The following is an 18363-nucleotide window of genomic DNA, read 5'->3' on the forward strand; positions in this document are numbered from 1 at the left end:
GATTACTCCTTTACAGATGCCAGGTTGGACCCTATAATACAGAGCGCCTCCTTGCGTTTCTTAATGATCTCCACCAGCGCCTGGTACCAGAGCAGGGTCAGGAGGGTGAAAACATGAGGACCTTTGTAATTACCTGGGACAATGTTGCTTTCCATCATTCACAAGCAATAACAGCATGGTTTGAAGTCCACCCAATACTGGTGAGTCTCTTGCTTCCACCCTATTCACCTTTCCTCAACCCCATAGAGGAGTTCTTTTCTGCATGGAGGTGGAAGGTCTATGACCATCAGCCACATGACCAGATGTCCCTCCTTGAAGCCATGGATGCTGGCTGCAGGGACATCACAGTTCAAGATTGCCAAGGGTGGATCCGACATGCCAAGCGGTTTGATCCCAGGTGCATCGCCTTAGATGATGTCAGATGTGATGTTGACGAAAACATGTGCCCGAACCCTGAAGATCGCAGGGATTAGATGCATACATTGTTTGCTATTTTTAGTTCCCCCCTTTTCATCTGGGCTTTTGGCTGTTGTTGTTTTTTTCAGAATGCTCGTGTGTTTCATGGATATTTTGTTACATTACATTACATTACATGTCATTTAGCGGACGCTTTTATCCAAAGCGACGTACAATAAGTGCATTCATCCATAGGGTACAAACGCAGGAGAACAGTTAAAATAAAATAAAATAAACCTTTTCTGTTCTATTATACTGCTTCTACTGTACCTTCTTTGGTAAACAGTTAAGAAAAAATAACTGATTTGCTTTTTACTGGAATGCGTTTGAATGTGAACATTACTGTACATGTGCGCATACAGTTTCAAACCAATAAATTTGGTGTAAATGGTGGATTGCATGTTACCTGAAACATAAAAGTCTATGCAATTTTTATAATGTCAACAATAGCCAGAATTTTGAAACCTGGTGTACTTCGTTGGACTGCATAAGTGAAAACAAATGTTATTCTTTGACAGAATAATTTCATTTTGAGTCAGATTTCCAGTGTTTTGGTAAAGTTAGTGTGTGCAGAGAAAGATGTGTTCTGTGTTGAAATTAAGAGTTGGTATATATTTAACAAAATGTGTTTTTGAGAAGAAAATTATCAATTTGGCCAAGTGTGTCTTGTAGGTGTGAGTCTGTGTTAAGAGTTTAGAAAAAATTTCTGAAGTATGGGTAAGTGCTTGTTAGCGATTGAAAAAAACTGTATATATTATAGTGCAAGGCAATTTCTTACGTAAGTATAGATAACACACTCATGCACAAGTAAAGTAAAGAAGAGTTATTGTCAGTGTTGTTAATGTACATTTACGATAATACATCATATTTTGTTGGAATCATTTTGCGTAAAATCTGCAAAGTAGCTTAATTTCAGTTTATTTGAGTAAAAAGTTCATCCTCGCAACTCACTTCGGGCCCCTCGAGGGACTCCTGCTGGAAGGCTCCGCGCACGCGCTCAGCAAGTGCACCAGCCCCCTCCCCGGTAAATAAAAGCGCGGCCCCGCGCGACGTCTCATTGACAGCAAACAATAGGTCCAATGGGTGACACAGAGTCCGGTCCCGCGCAGAGGATACGCAAGAGACGCCGCAACATCGGCATCGGCATCGCGGTCGCGGTCCTGGTTCTGGTGATCATCGTGGTCGCCGTGGCGGTGCCTCTGTCGTTGCGCACGTTTAAGCGCGGCTTCATCCAGAGGTGCGAGGACTTCAAGGAGTGAGTATTTTAAAAGTTCCCGTGCATGAGGCTGTTAGTGTAAAATAAACCACGCAGCACTGAGACTTAAGAACAAGTCAGTTTGGAATACAGCTTAAGATATGTTCAATATTTGGAGTAAGTATTCTAAGGTTAAAGCCGGCTGGTCCAGGATGGCCCCACCTTGATCCACAAAATATATAAATATATCTATATAATAATATTCCAAATACATTTTACAAATGGTCAATATTTCTGTATTTATGTTTTTGAAACATGGAATGTACAGAGTAATATTGTTAACAACATAACAATGATGTGACTTATGGCAGTGAGGGACAGAATTTAGTCCACATTCAGTCCTACAACAATTGGTGTTGTTTTGTAAAGCACGTATTTAAAAAAAAAAGAGCTCCATCAATAAAATCCTTACCATCATAAAGAAACTACGTGAAAACTTGTTCCTTGTTCATCCTGTCCACCTCATATCGAAAGTAGATATTGACTTTACAATCAATAAGACGACATGTAATCAAGTCATTGATCAGAAGAGCAAGCAAAGCGAAACCTCTGGACTCAACTCAAGCTTTTAACTTCTTCCTTTTTAACATTTCCCAGCAAAAAGGGGCTGATCCGCTCCAAATACGACTGTGAGAAGATCTGGGGCCTGTTTGAGGAGGCCTACGTGGGACGGGACCCTTGTAAAGTTCCCGTGGAAGCCTTCAAGCCTTTGCTCAACGCCGTCCCCTTCAAACGCAAATGCAACCAGGTAAACGCCGCTCGTCACGTGCACGACATCGCCTCTCGGTCAATGCAGCACAATAGGTTCAACATCTGTGCGTTTCTGTTCGGTGGAGTTAGACGATGCTCTGGAGCAAGACGAAGGCTGTGGTCCATGACTTCACCAAGAAGAGAAAGTGTTTTGAGACCTTGGAGGACACCCTGCTGGGATCAGTGCTGGACGAAATGAACTGGTGCGGAAAGGAGGGCAGCAATGGTGAGACACTTTGTGCAGATTACATCATTGCAGAATTTAATATTATCTACTAAAAATTGATTAAAAGCTGAATGACAGAAAGAAGAGTAGCAGCAGCTCTTTAACAATATATATATATATAATATAATATTTGGATTGGAAAAGGAAAAAAGAACAAATGTCACAGTTCAAGGAGGTAAAATAGTTTTCTATCATGCTGGTAGTGAGAGCATCTTCATCTTTGCAGTAATAGCACGCAAAATATCTTCAAAAAGCATTAGCCAATCAAAAAAGGGAGAGTGGTTTCTTCCAGAAGGATCTCCATCCATTCTATTTATTAAAAATAATATCCTACAAGTTTCCTCACCCAAGACAAACATAACTCCTGTTTTCTTTTTTTCAAGTTAACATACAGTAAGTGTCGACTCTGTGCTCGTCGCTATAGAAACATTTACTACCGGCTGCCCAGAAAGGACCGACTGTGTGTTCAACGCCCGTGACTCTTTTTGGAACGGAGCCTCCGCTGCAGTAAGTCATCAACAAGGACTCTCTGGTTCTGGCAACAACACGACACACGTGTGCTCGAGCAGCGGCCACAATAACGCACACGTGGAGCACGAGGTCAAACACCTCCTGTGATCAGGAAGAGAGCGGAGGAGAGGAATCAGTCAGCCGGCCCGCTTCCTCATCAATGAGGCTTTGTGTCGGTCTCCATGGAGACGCACCGCCGGGCTCTCTCCTGCACGAGCCGACCCACACACACCAGAACCAACACACACCAGAACCTACACACACCAGAACCCACACACACCTGAACCAACACACACCAGAACCTACACACACCAGAACCCACACACAACAGAACCTACACACACCAGAACCAACACACACCAGAACCAACACACACCAGAACCAACACACACAGGGTCTGGTATGTCTGGGTCTCATTCCGTTATGAAACCACCAACACATACGCACACTTTTAACCATAGTTCTCATAACAAAGCAACAAAAACACATAGATTTAATCGCAAAGGGCCAAATGTTTGGGTTTAAATTGTTGGTTGAGACTAACTGTTTGAGTGAATATTGAGCAATATTGAGCAATGTCTGTCAGCGTCCTTGTTTCTCCGGCCTCCAGCTGGCCAAAAATGACAGTTCAGCGCTTGGCTTTTACAGTAGAAGTATGTTAAAAATTCCGTCAGTACTAAATTAGGAAGCATTGCATGTTTGTGTAACTCCTGCATGAATCTTAAATGTCTTAATAAACTCTGCAAAAGAAGTCGTCAGGCAGTTGGAATCTAAGGTGCCGTCATGGGGAAAGTGCAGGACCGGAGACAGGAGGACTCAGACGCAGATTTAAACTTTATTCATTCAAAAATATAAAAGGCCTTGGAGAAAAACGAGCAAACAAACTCACCATAGACAAGACACGTCGGAAACTCAGTCAATGAACCGACAAAGGACAAGAGACACACGGTTTAAAGACACTGGGAAGGTGCAGGTGATTTGGAACAATTAGGGACAGCTGCATTTCCTCTAAAGTCGTCCTCTTGCTCAGTTTGCAGACGCCGCCTGCGGCGACGTCACAGTGATGCTCGCCGGGTCAGTCGCCACGCCGTTCTATGATAAAAGGTGGGTGCTCTGTTTCTCCTCCTGCCAAATACTATTAGCATGTCTTTACATTCTCATGAGATTGATTTTTTGGGTTATGCAGCATATGTTATTCCTAGTTTTAAAAAATTGAGTGACTGAATTTAAAATCGTGTGATTCTGGTCCAAATGTCTTAAATGTGTGTAGACATGTTTTAGTTATTAGATACTTTGATAAAAAACGTCAGCAGGAAGTAAAACAGAATTAGAAAAATCTTATTGTGTTGTTGTGGTTGGAAGATTGTTTATATGTTTAATAAAGCATTTCAAAATAATAAAAAGCCAAACTGCTGAGTATCAAGTCCATGAAACATTTCATATCCCCTCCGGTATTCTTGTTGTTGTTGTTGTCTCCCACCTTGCTGAGTAACAGCTGCTATTTTGTCCTCGCTGTCAGTGTGTTTGCGACCATCGAGGTGCCGCGGTTCTACTCCCCCAGGGTGCGAAGCCTGAAGGTCGTCCTGGTCACAAAGAAGAACTCGGTGTAAGATTTCTGCCTCCTTGTCTCCTTCGTCCTTTTGGATCTTCAATACCGAATGTGTTGAGTGCGTAAAGAATCCGAGTCATTAGTCGATCCTTAAGTCACGTTTTCTGTTCCCTCTTCAGCACAAACTGTGACAACGAGTCTTTAAAGGACTTGCAGAGGAAGCTGGGAAAAGGAATTAAGTACAACTGCACGAAAATGCCTGAGTACGTACAGCGTGTTTGTGTGAGAGGACGTCTCCATGTGTCCAGTGTGTGGACCCCATGTCACTCTCTCTCTCTCTCTCTCTGCAGGGATAAGATTTACGACTGGATCTCAGATCCAGAGGACTGCGTACCCTGTTAGTGAACCAAACTAAATAATTAACGATGGAGCAATGTGCCAAAAATATTTTTTTTATCTGGGCCAGTTTGATTTAATGTCAATAAATCTTAAGTTGTAAGGGGAAACAGCAGTGCTGCCGTCTCCCTCACGGTGGTGGCTGAACATTTAAAATGTCTTTTAATAACATTTTATAATGCAATCATGTAAAATTGTCTTCAGCTTGTTATGATTGTTACATAAACAAGTGTACTATTGATGGAAATGAGTAAATGTTTGTATCGATATCATTCACAAATAATCCGTAATAAATAAAGACTTATTATTGCATAGACGAAAATATGTTAATGGGGAGAAATCTTATTTACAGTTTTTTTCAATCGCTAACAAGCACTTACCCATACTTCAGAAATTTTTTCTAAACTCTTAACACAGACTCACACCTACAAGACACACTTGGCCAAATTGATAATTTTCTTCTCAAAAACACATTTTGTTAAATATATACCAACTCTTAATTTCAAAACAGAACACATCTTTCTCTGCACACACTAACTTTACCAAAACAGTGGAAATCTGACTCAAAATGAAATTATTCTGTCAAAGAATAAAATTTGTTTTCACTTATGCAGTCCAACGAAGTACACCAGGTTTCAAAATTCTGGCTATTGTTGACATTATAAAAATTGCATAGACTTTTATGTTTCAGGTAACATGCAATCCACCATTTACACCAAATTTATTGGTTTGAAACTGTATGCGCACATGTACAATAATGTTCACATTCAAACGCATTCCAGTAAAAAGCAAATCAGTTATTTTTTCTTAACTGTTTACCAAAGAAGGTACAGTAGAAACAGTATAATAGAACAGAAAAGGTTTATTTTATTTTATTTTAACTGTTCTCCTGAGTTTGTACCCTATGGTTGAATGCACTTATTGTACGTCGCTTTGGATAAAAGCGTCCGCTAAATGACATGTAATGTAATGTAATGTAACAAAATATCCATGAAACACACGAGCATTCTGAAAAAAACAACAACAGCCAAAAGCCCAGATGAAAAGGGGGGAACTAAAAATAGCAAACAATGTATGCATCTAATCCCTGCGATCTTCAGGGTTCGGCCACATGTTTTCATCAACATCACATCTGACATCATCTAAGGCGATGCACCTGGGATCAAACCGCTTGGCATGTCGGATCCACCCGTGGCAATCTTGAACTGTGATGTCCCTGCAGCCAGCATCCATGGCTTCAAGGAGGGACATCTGGTCATGTGGCTGATGGTCATAGACCTTCCACCTCCATGCAGAAAGGAACTCCTCTTCCTGCACCTGCACCTCTCACTGCACCTCCTTTTACATCTCTCACTGGACCTGCACCTCTTACTCTTCCTCTCACTGCACCTCCTACTGCACCTCTCACTGCTCCTCTTCCTGCACCTGCACCTCCTTCTACATCTCTCACTGGTCCTGCACCTCTCACTGCACCTCTTACTCTTCCTCTCACTGCTCCTCTTCCTGCACCTGCACCTCCTTCTGCACCTGCACCTCCTTCTTCACCTGCACCTCTCACTGGACCTGGTCTTCTCCCTGGGCCCTTGCTCTTCCTCTTCCTCGTCCAGACATTACAGTGTTTGTCTTTTTCTGTTTCCAAAAACATCACTCCTCAAAGTCCTCCTTAAATAAGCCAGACTGGAATCAGCTGTTGTTGGCCCAATTTACCCAACATAAATCAGCTGTCAATTATTCAATAGTTTGTTCTTTATCAGCTGAGATATATTGTTTTTGAACTGATATCATTGCAGAAGCAGAGGTTTTTATACTGTATCTACGGTTTGGAATATTGTTTTTGCTATTGTGGGATGGTGTGTGTTAACATTTGTGAATACTACTAAAACAATCCATCGTTTTGTTGGGAGGTATGGCTTGTCTGTTGTGGACTTGTGCCAAATAAAGAATGTTTATGTGAGCTATTATTTCACTGGTGTTGCAGTGTAGATGCTTTTATTGTGAAGGGGGAGATGGAAAGATGAAAAGGGAGCACGTGTCTATTGTTGTATTACTAAGTAGAGACGCACTATAAACGCTCGCCTACACAGATAATACGTTTTTTGAGGTAGTTGTATTGCACCTGCAGTATTAGTAGTATATAGTATACAGAGGCAAACAATGTACTCCTTCACATGCAACATGCGCCAACTTCACCTGACCAATGAGGGAAAGCTGGTGCTCTGCAGGGGAAGTGAGGAGACATTGTCCACGGATTTAGAAAAGCACGTTACCTCCTTATAAATCCTCTATTCCACAGAGGATTACCCACAATCCTTCCTGTCTTTTGGTCCGTACATGTACCACCGTGTAGCAGCAGGTGGCGCAGTTCATCCATTTTTGCAGGATTTATATCGAACCGTTTTAACTTTGTTACACATGGGTTATAGTTTCTATTCTTCACAATTCGTTTTTACATTGTAGAATTGTCACATGTGTTCTCTTGTCCTCTTTTAAGAACTTGGGGCGAAATGATTCCAGTCTGGCTTATTTAAGGAAGACTTTGAGGAGTGATGCTTTTGGAAACAGAAACAGAAACAAACACTGTGATGCAGCGGGTCCCAAACTCGAGAATGCCGCGGCCCAATTTGAAATCTGAAAATCTTTCGCGGCCCACCCGAACCTTTAATCACAACTCTGATGAAAACATAATGATTAAATGACCTTAAGAATTTAACCAAAACAAAACAAAAGTTCGTCTCGCGCGAGGTCTTTGCTCGCTTGTGAAACGTGAGCTTCGTTGCTCGCGGGGAGAATCTCTGCTCGCGCTCGAGGGAGTTTTCTACGCGCTCGCTGTGGTTCTGTCTGACAGGTGGAGACGGTGCGTTCAGGGTCCGATCGATGCCGCGAGGTGCGTCCGCTCCCGCTGCCCACTCCCCCCCCCCCCCCCCCCCCCCCCCCTCTCGCCATCCACGCCTTAAATCTTCGGCTCCTTTTAGAATAACTTATTCTCACATAAGTGTCGTCTCTGTGCTCGTCGCTATAGAAACGTTTGCTACCGGCTGCCCGGGATGGACCGACTGTGAGACCAGCGCCGTTCGCTCCTTTTGGAACGGAGCCTCCGTTGCTGTAAGTCATCAACAAGGACTTTCTGGTTCTGGCAACAAGACGACACACGTGTGCTCGAGCAGCGGCCCCAATAACGCACACGTGGAGCACGAGGTCAAACACCTCCTGTGATCAGGAAGAGAGCGGAGGAGAGGAATCAGTCAGCCGGCCCGCTTCCTCATCAATGAGGCTTTGTGCCGGTCTCCATGGAGACGCACCGCCGGGCTCTCTCCTGCACGAGCCGACCCACACACACCAGAACCAACACACACCAGAACCTACACACACCGGAACCTACACACACCAGAACCTACACACACCAGAACCTACACACACCAGAACCAACACACACCAGAACCTACACACACCAGAACCCACACACACCAGAACCAACACACACCAGAACCTACACACACCGGAACCTACACATAAACCCAGAACCTACACACACCAGAACCAACACACACCAGAACCCACACACACCAGAACCTACACACACCGGAACCTACACATAAACCCAGAACCCACACACACCAGAACCAACACACACCAGAACCCACACACACCAGAACCTATACACACCAGAACCTACACACACCAGAACCTACACACACCAGAACCTACACACACCAGAACCCACACACACCAGAACCTACACACACGAGAACCAACACACACCTGAACCAACACACACCAGAACCTACACACACCAGAACCTACACACACCAGAACCAACACACACCTGAACCTACACACACCAGAACCTACACACACCAGAACCTACACACACCTGAACCAACACACACCAGAACCAACACACACCTGAACCAACACACACCAGAACCAACACACACCTGAACCTACACACACCAGAACCTACACACACCTGAACCTACACACACCAGAACCTACACACACCAGAACCAACACACACCAGAACCCACACACACCAGAACCTACACACACCAGAACCAACACACACCTGAACCTACACACACCAGAACCCACACACACCTGAACCCACACACACCAGAACCAACACACACCAGAACCAACACACACCAGAACCCACACACACCAGAACCAACACACACCAGAACCCACACACACCAGAACCAACACACACCAGAACCCACACACACCAGAACCAACACACACCAGAACCTACACACACCAGAACCCACACACACCAGAACCAACACACACCAGAACCAACACACAACAGAACCGACACACACCAGAACCAACACACACCAGAACCAACACACACCAGAACCCACACACACCAGAACCAACACACACCAGAACCTACACACACCAGAACCCGCACACACCAGAACCAACACACACCAAAACCTACACACACCAGAACCCACACACACCAGAACCTATACACACCAGAACCAACACACAACAGAACCAACACACACCAGAACCCACACACACCAGAACCTATACACACGAGAACCAACACACACCTGAACCAACACACACCAGAACCAACACACACCAGAACCTACACACACCAGAACCAACACACACCAGAACCTATACACACCAGAACCAACACACAACAGAACCAACACACACCAGAACCTACACACAACAGAACCTGCACACACCAGAACCTACAGACACCAGAACCAACACACACAAGAACCCACACACAACAGAACCTGCACACACCAGAACCAACACACAACAGAACCCACACACACCAGAACCAACACACACCAGAACCCACACACACCAGAACCTACACACACCAGAACCAACACACAACAGAACCGACACACACCAGAACCAACACACACCAGAACCAACACACACCAGAACCTACACACAACAGAACCCACACACACCAGAACCCACACACACCAGAACCAACACACACAAGAACCCACACACACCAGAACCAACACACACCAGAACCTACACACACCAGAACCAACACACACCAGAACCTACACACAACAGAACCCACACACACCAGAACCCACACACACCAGAACCAACACACACAAGAACCCACACACACCAGAACCAACACACACCAGAACCTACACACACCAGAACCTACACACAACAGAACCTGCACACACCAGAACCAACACACACCAGAACCTACACACAACAGAACCTACACACAACAGAACCTGCACACACCAGAACCAACACACACCAGAACCTACACACAACAGAACCTACACACACCAGAACCTACACACAACAGAACCCACACACACCAGAACCTACACACAACAGAACCAACACACACGTTCTGGTATGTCTGGGTCTCATTGTAATCACAGTTCCTAAAACAAAGCAACAAAACCACACAGATTTAATCCATCATTTCAAACTTGTTTTCACAAAATATCTATGCTGGAAAGGTGACGTTTGCTCACCTGGTGAGATTCCTTCTAAACACCAAAAATAAGCATTCACCAGAACAGATGGACTTCTTTCAGTTGATTTGCTTGCATCCACTGCTGCATGAATCATGAATGCCTTAATGCCTTAAACACTGCAAAGGAAGTCGGCCTGTAGTTTGAATGCAAGGTGCATTTCCTCTAAAGTCGTCCTCATGCTCAGTTTGCAGAAGCCGCCTGTGGCGACGTCACAGTGATGCTCAACGGGGATAACACCACGCCATTCAATTCTTCAAGGTAAGGGTGCTCTGTAGTGATGGCAAAGTGAAGCTTTCTGAACCAGTGAAGCTTTCCAGCCAATTGTATCAGAAAAAGGTTCATTCATTCAATGCATCGCAAACTCTATGGTGACCTCTGCTGTTGAAAACCTATAGTGCAAATGTTCTGAAGTATGTATGTATGTTTGTGATCATACTAGCAGAAGAATTAATAGAATATATATATATAAAAAGAGAGAGCATGGGGGACGCTGAACTCAGCTGGTGGTCAGCACTGTGGCCTCATAGCATGAAGGTCTTAGGTTTGCATCGTCTCAGCGGTCTTTCTGCAGATTTGATCACTTTTTCTGTTAACCCATAACAAAGTCATAAACGAACCAAACTTTATGAATGTTTTTGTGACAAAGAAGCATCTGTTCCAATCACTCTATCGGAGAAAAATATGACTTGTAGAAATAACGGGAAACCTAAGAGGGCCATGACATTATGTTCTTAAGTGTATGTAAACCTTTGAACACAACTGTATGAACAGAACTAGTGGCACAACCCGCTTTTGATCCTGAATATTATGTGCGCACCAAGTCTGGACTCAGTGATTCATTACTCTTGAGAACGCTTTTTCTTCAGGATGACTGTATCTTGGTTTGCAATTTACGTTATTTTATATTTACTTTGTAATTGACGATAGCAGAAGTTAAAATCCATTGCAAACAATTGTATTTTTTGCAATGAAATTCTGGCAAACACAGCTGCCTGCAATTTACTTTGAGCGTTGTAATAAAGAAATCTTACAGCACTGTGTTTATCTAAGGACTGTAATTAGAGTGACAGTATAATAGCTGTTTGAAATTGTATCATATTTCGATGTAATTTATACAGCTTTACAATACACCTTTTCATTTGGAGAAAATTAAAAAATGTGAAATTTACAGTGGACAAAACACCATCCCATGATGTCCTACACGTTGTCACTGTCATTTCTCACTATTTTCAAATTACCATCAACCACTTTATAATATTTTTGTTTTTATATAGTCATTTTCCCTAAAGAAATAACAGTTTTGAACTGTGAAATTTACTGCCAAAAAACATACCGTAATGTCTCATACGTTGTGGTTGTCGTTTTTACGGTGAAGTTCTGGCAACCATTTTTTTTTTACAGTGTAGTACAATGAAATGTACATAATGGAAGATAATAAAAACCTTTGTATACAGTTATTCCTTATGGCGCGATAAAGATCCCACATCTAGACCATCGCACATGTGCCTAAAAAAATCGATTATAGTGTGGGAACCGAAAGCGCTTGTGTGTGTGTGTGTGTGTGTGTGTGTGTGTGTGTGTGTGTGTGTGTGTGTCTGTATGCATGTGAGACACAGACAGGAACACACAGTGTGAATGTCTTAGAGTGAGCTCACTGTGGCAGGAAGAAGAAGCCCAGTAATAACCTCCTCTTTCCTTTCTAGGGACACTGAGTGTTGTGTCACACGTACCGTAAACGGACAGCGGTGGGTGCTGGGAACACCCTGCACAGCTGTTACATGAAGAAAGCCGGAAGCCCCCCCCCCCCCCTCCATCAACCCCCCCATCGACTGTAAAAATAATGACATGGGGTGACAACTACTGCAATGTCGGTAACCACCACCACGCTTTTAGTCACCGAGCTTCTGAAACTACAAGCGCTTCTGAGACAGTGATCGGATGCCGATGATGACGATTCCACGCAGCCTTCTACAGCCGGCCGTTAAACTAAAGCCGCTTTACATCTGAGGCACTTCCTGTGACACCAGCGAATGATAATCATTGCGAGCAGTAGCCGTAACCATGCGGAACAACAGCGCTGCATACATGATTTTTTTATTTCAATGGCTTGTGATCTACCGGCGCTGCGTTGCTGAACGAACTGGTGCCCCTGGTCTAACGCATCCGCTCGCTCGCAGAGTGCGCCCCCCGGTGGGCTTTTTAGGGATAGCAGCTACTTACTTAGCAGAAATGCAATTTATGTCTTTCTGTAATTGTCACAGTAACAAAGTCATCCGGCGGGCCGCACTGGACCCCCCCCGGCGGGCCGGATTTGGCCCGCAGGCCTTAAGTTTGACACATGTGTGTTAGACGAAAAGCGTTTAAAACCTAAAATAATTCACAGTTGTGTCCGTCTCCCAGAGCCGGTGGTAACTTTGCTTGTGTCTCGAGTGCGTAGAGCCTTATTCTCCCTATTTACGGTGAACTTCACGGGTTAGGCTGCCTTACAGTCTTATGGCTGCATAAAATCAACCAACAGCAAATGAAGCTGCGGCCAAAAAAATGTCACCGCACTTTAAAGTTACATTAACGCACTGATTTGAAATTTAATTTCTCACCATGTCGGCACATGTTCTCTGACATATTGCAGAAAAGACAGATGTTCTCTTGGTGAAGTGGGATATCCCACACTACTCTGCAGAAACCTCCCTGACCTCTGCTAAAACCTAAAAGAACAAGTGGAACCTCCGACTTCACCTCGACAAATGTGCCCAGTCATCATTGGCGGTAAAAGTGGCACATGGGTTTTTTTCAGCCGGTTTTCATTCGGGCATCAGCTGTCTTTTGCTTTAACCAGTGGGTGGGTTACTTCAATAAGCAAAGCAGGCTCCAGAAACACGCGGAGATCACAGAGGAGTATCGATGACTGCAGGAGGAGCAGCGGCGGGGTTTCCCTTCTCCTCCTTCCCTGAAACGACCCGCCCCGACCGGCCGAACGACGTGTGATTTTCCCACAGCCTCAAACACGTTAGTTTCCTTTTTGTGTGTGTGTGTGTGTGTGTGTGTGTGTGTGTGTGTGTGTGTGTGTGTGCGTGTGTGTGTGTGTGAGAGAGACAGTTTCACTTTGACATCCGCGCCTTTGAAACGTTTTCCGGCTTTTACGTGTGAGCAGTTCAACGACGCAGGAAGAAAACGTCACCCCGCGGGGGGCCGCTGTAAAGAGAATGGCGAATCGAATCAAAATATTTGGATTCTCGTGAATAAAAAGTGTACTAATTTGGTCTGTTTTTTAGTGCCTAAAATGCCTTTTAAAAGCACTTAACAAATATATTATTATAAGTATTAATATAATTAGTATTTAGCCATAGTGTTTTAAAATATAATAATAAAATATTTTAAAAATAATTTCTTGACAATCACATATTCTTTCAAAATAAAAGGGTCCTACTAATACAGCTGCAGGAGCAAATAAAATCGTCGTTATTTCACTCATTGATTCATTAAAAATAAATGGCTACTAACGTTTAATGGACCCAAAAAAACACAGTGGCTCATTTATTGCAGCGCAGTCAGCTATTTCTCTTAGTCACCGATCCGTCCTGACATGACCAATTACCGGTTGTACTTTCCTTTCCTTCGATACAACCGGACGCTTCCGGTTCATCCACGTCACCGAGCCGCGCTATAACTTCACGTGCGGAACACGTTGCTTCTTCACACCACAGCTGTTGATGCGTCTGAGCATGTCGGGGAGAAGTAGCAACATGGTGAGATGTTTGCTCTCTTTTCATTATTAAGTCTGTTTAGTTTACTTTTGCACCGTTTAGAGAAAATCCTCCTCAAGGTGGGGCTCGGCTGTACGTTATGTTTAATTTTAGGACGGTTTATCGCGTGAGATGATGCGGTGTGAAAAGACTTTTCACAGGTGTTGAGATGCTTCAGTCTGTGTGGGTTTGGAGTCAGTTGTCACGATGTGTTATTTTTGCCACGTGCACACGTGGTCCACGCTTTATTTTCATGTATCTAATTTGTTAATCTATTCGCGTATTGTTATTGAAATAATTTCGATATTTATTTATTACTATGATAAGTCCATAAAATAAATATTTTTTGTCTTTTGGTATACTGTGTTGCTATTTCATATTTCATATTTATATCATATATTTAACATAATTATTTTCTCTTGATCTTTTCTTTTGTTAATAGCAAGTGAACTAAAGTGTATCTTTTAAAACAACCAAAGTCAAGAAAAGCAAAGTGCTATAATACAATGCCATTTCTAACATAGAATAAACATTATATGGAAAATGATGAGGAATATCTTCAAGGTGTAACGTATGTCTCCATCTGTGTTTTCACAGTCACAAAATGAAAACCCGGCGGACGGACCCCCTGTGGAGAGATCACGGACCACGTACCAGAGACTGTATCCGTCCCTGCCCGACACAGACAGGTGAGATCTCACACCGGATTTTAATGAGGTTTGCAGGCGTACATTAATAAATGTTTTCATGCACTGTGATGAAATAAATGGACACAGTTTTTAATTTCATAATGTCATCAAATGTTTTCAGGTTCAACGTTTGTGTGGCGGCAGAAAAGCTTCACACGGCTGCAGTTAATCCCCCCGGCAGAACCCCTCAGGTAATATCACCAGCCGCAGCGTAGTGAGATACGTCCGAGGGGATTATATTCACCAGCCGATTCTCTCACCACAAAGTAAAAACAACGTGTTCTTTTGGGGCTTAGTGACTGGAAACGCTTCGAAGCAAAACTTCCAAAAATATGCAAAAGGAAGTTCGTGGATACCAGCGATGTTGCACAATAGTTGGTGCAGTCATAGATGGAATTACTGTGTGCCACATTTTAATAGTTCCTCTTTTTTTCTTTGTACTCAGTCACAGGCGTCAGCGGGAGGCATGAAAGCACAGATGCTTCTTTTGGAGGAGCAGAAGCAGGAGGTGAGTACGTTCATGTTCACCCCAACAAACACACGTGTACTTTTCTTTGTGCGGTGAATAAATCCTGTTTGTTCCCTTTTCCTCAGCTTCTGTCTATTAACACAAAATGGGCAAAAGAGTACCGCACCATGGCGCGGTACTACAAAGCGAGGGTAAATTCCCACAACCTGCTTTTATTGAGCACTTTTTGAATTTTCGAGTCAGCTTTCTGATGACATTGTGTCTTTTCCGTGCTTTCATGCCTTTATGTCTTTTTCTCTGCCGATCGCTCAGATCCAGCATTTAAATGAACTACTGCAACGTGGCCACTCTGGAGAGGAGATGTGCGAAGAGGGAGGAAATAACCATAAAGAGAATGTAAATGCAGCCTCTATTTTTTGATTTGAGCATTTTAATGAACTCAAATCTGTGAGGAAAAAAAAAATATGTGTGTAATATCTTGATCTCTTCCCACAGACTGAAGACAAGTTACTGAAGGAGGCAGAGGGGCTGCGAGCACAAAACAGCACTTTGACACAAAAAGGGCAGCGTCAGCAGGACGAGATCAGACGACTGAACAAGGTGAGGCCTGACGCGATTCCTATTAGAGCAAAGGGGGTTTGAGTGTGATGGTGGTATCACAGCTGCTTTGACATGTTTCCTGCAGGCTCTAGAAGAAGCACTTAAGACTACTCAACCTCTCAGTGTGAGCAGTGAAACGCTACAAGATGTGTGGAAACATCAGGTGAGCTTTGTTCATATTTCCAGCTTCTGTATTGTTTCTTGCCAGTAGTTTGTTGAGAAGATTGGTACCAATCTCAAATGTGGAAGTGAAGCTGCAGGTAAAGTTTAGTTTAGCATAAAGCCAAGGAGGAAGGGGAAATAACTAGCCAGAGGTTATGACCAGGACCTCTAAAACGCACCCATTCATGTGTTATACGCTGAGTTTTAAGAAAAAGTCCAAATATGTTGTGTTGAAAAATATCATGGGGAAAAACAAGTAAATTAATATTACTGAAAAAAAGGTATGACGAAAAAAGTCAACTGTGTGGTCGAAAAATGTAATCGAAAAAAATAAATATTAGGTTTAAAATATTTCTTATTTGCTTATTATCTTATTTTCTTATATCAAATTTTTAGGTGAAACATTAAAACACGTCAAATTAAGATAAATTTATAATCTATACTCATTTTTGAATCCTTGTTTTATGTCTCCCTGCTGTTTAGGCAGACGTCTACAAAGAAGACTTTTTGAAGGAGCGCAGCGACAGGGAGAAGCTTATGGAGAAGCATCTGAAACAAGAGAAACAGTTTAGAAAGGTTCACAGTGAACTATGTGCCCTCAAATCTCAGGTACAACAATGCTGCTTTTCTGCCGTCTTCACCACAGAAAATATCAAACAAAGGCACGAAGACTTCAACGAAGCGCCTCTCTTGTTTTCACAGCTGAGGTCACCGCAGCCGGTACTCGCCGCCTGTCCACACCGTGAGGTCCGGCTGCAAGGAGGCCTCCCGCTCCACAGCAAACCCTGAGGGTCCACGACGTCCTCGCTCCTTCGCTCCAGGACGTGAGCTCCGTTCCGTTTCAGTCATGGGACCGTTTAGCTTCAGGAGGCCGATCGAGCGGCAGCACGACGCGGAAAACTCACTTAAGCAGCCTGTGAAACAGAAATGTGTCCCTCCCAGTGTAAACGCTTCCCGGGAGGAGAAAAGCAGCACTGAGGGGGGGAAAAAAAAACACTCTACCCATCGCGTGCAAAGTTCTGCTACGTCAGCCGTGAGGGACACATCATCTATTGCACTACAAACACTATTGACTTCATCCAAAGTGCAACATGGATGAGGGAGCTCCTTGCCACCACACAGTGCAGGAAGTGGACCCGACAGACAACAGTCGCAGTGCATCATGGGAGGAGGCTGACGTCGGATCACCCGCATCCATCTGGCGTATGAAGCAGCTCTGTGGAACGCACTTTAAGAAGATGGATAACGAGCGCCACGTGGCCAAGTCATTCAGCATTACCTCGTTAACACCCAAGGCCTTTCAGAGGAGAGATAGAGGTCGTGGGAAGCGACCCCAAATTATATTTGATAATTTATTTTAAAGTACATTTTAAAATGTTTGTTTCCTCAGTGTTTTTGTTCATCATAAACAAAATAAAGCGTTGAATGTCTCCATCGTCTTGTTGTTCTCTCCTAGCGATACTTGCATTGTGACCTTTGAAAGTAAACTTCTAAAGGAAATTAGGTTAAAACAATGAAAAGTATGAGAAGGAATGTACCTGCACCTGAATGGCCGCTGGGAGGCAGCAGACACAAATGGTGAAACCGACGGCTCCAGAATGCATCAGATCGTCTCTGGATTCCAAAGATTTGCAATATTCTGTAAAGATTTCAGATCAAGCAAAAACATTTCAGATATCAACATTTCCTCCCTTAAAACGAGGTACTGCACAACCTCGAGGCCTTCGAATCGGATCAAAAAGGAGCATTTCAAAATTCTCAAGAATTCTCCCTTATCTGTCAACCCCAAATAAAATGACATCCACTTGAATTAAATCAAACTGTTGCACAGTCGGTGCTATGAATCAAATCCATACTCATAATAAATCTGACTAAACAATTCTCTCAAGACTTCAGACCCCTTTGAGACAACCTGCAATGAGACTTACCACAAATCCAATTAACACCGGATACTAGACACACTTGTGGTGCAAATGATCACATGCAACACTTAATCCCCACTCTGTTGCAGTAATACGCAGTATAAATGTGTGTAAATGGTTTGTTTTACACTGTGCAACACCAGT

The 18363-nt window shown here is 43.5% G+C and overlaps 2 protein-coding genes across 2 annotated transcripts; both read left to right on the plus strand.

Annotated features, from left to right (window-relative positions):
- The first annotated feature begins 1518 nt into the window (after nucleotides 1-1518).
- Nucleotides 1519-5317, plus strand: LOC120811890 (ADP-ribosyl cyclase/cyclic ADP-ribose hydrolase 1-like). The gene is made up of 8 exons (XM_040167627.2): nucleotides 1519-1711; nucleotides 2309-2459; nucleotides 2552-2687; nucleotides 3112-3194; nucleotides 4228-4301; nucleotides 4717-4803; nucleotides 4926-5009; nucleotides 5097-5317. Exons 1-8 carry the CDS (start codon nucleotides 1536-1538, stop codon nucleotides 5146-5148), a joined length of 843 nt encoding a protein of 280 aa, XP_040023561.2. The 5' UTR covers nucleotides 1519-1535; the 3' UTR covers nucleotides 5149-5317.
- An 8932-nt stretch (nucleotides 5318-14249) lies between these two features.
- On the plus strand, nucleotides 14250-17732 carry LOC120812094 (TNFAIP3-interacting protein 1). Its single transcript, XM_040167922.2, has 10 exons — nucleotides 14250-14380; nucleotides 14975-15066; nucleotides 15188-15257; nucleotides 15512-15574; nucleotides 15661-15726; nucleotides 15848-15931; nucleotides 16031-16135; nucleotides 16221-16298; nucleotides 16781-16906; nucleotides 17000-17732. Exons 1-10 carry the CDS (start codon nucleotides 14345-14347, stop codon nucleotides 17084-17086), a joined length of 807 nt encoding a protein of 268 aa, XP_040023856.2. The 5' UTR covers nucleotides 14250-14344; the 3' UTR covers nucleotides 17087-17732.
- Nucleotides 17733-18363: the final 631 nt, after the last annotated feature.

Source organism: Gasterosteus aculeatus, chromosome 21, assembly GCF_964276395.1.
Source record: "Gasterosteus aculeatus chromosome 21, fGasAcu3.hap1.1, whole genome shotgun sequence".
Lineage (NCBI taxonomy): Eukaryota > Metazoa > Chordata > Actinopteri > Perciformes > Gasterosteidae > Gasterosteus > Gasterosteus aculeatus.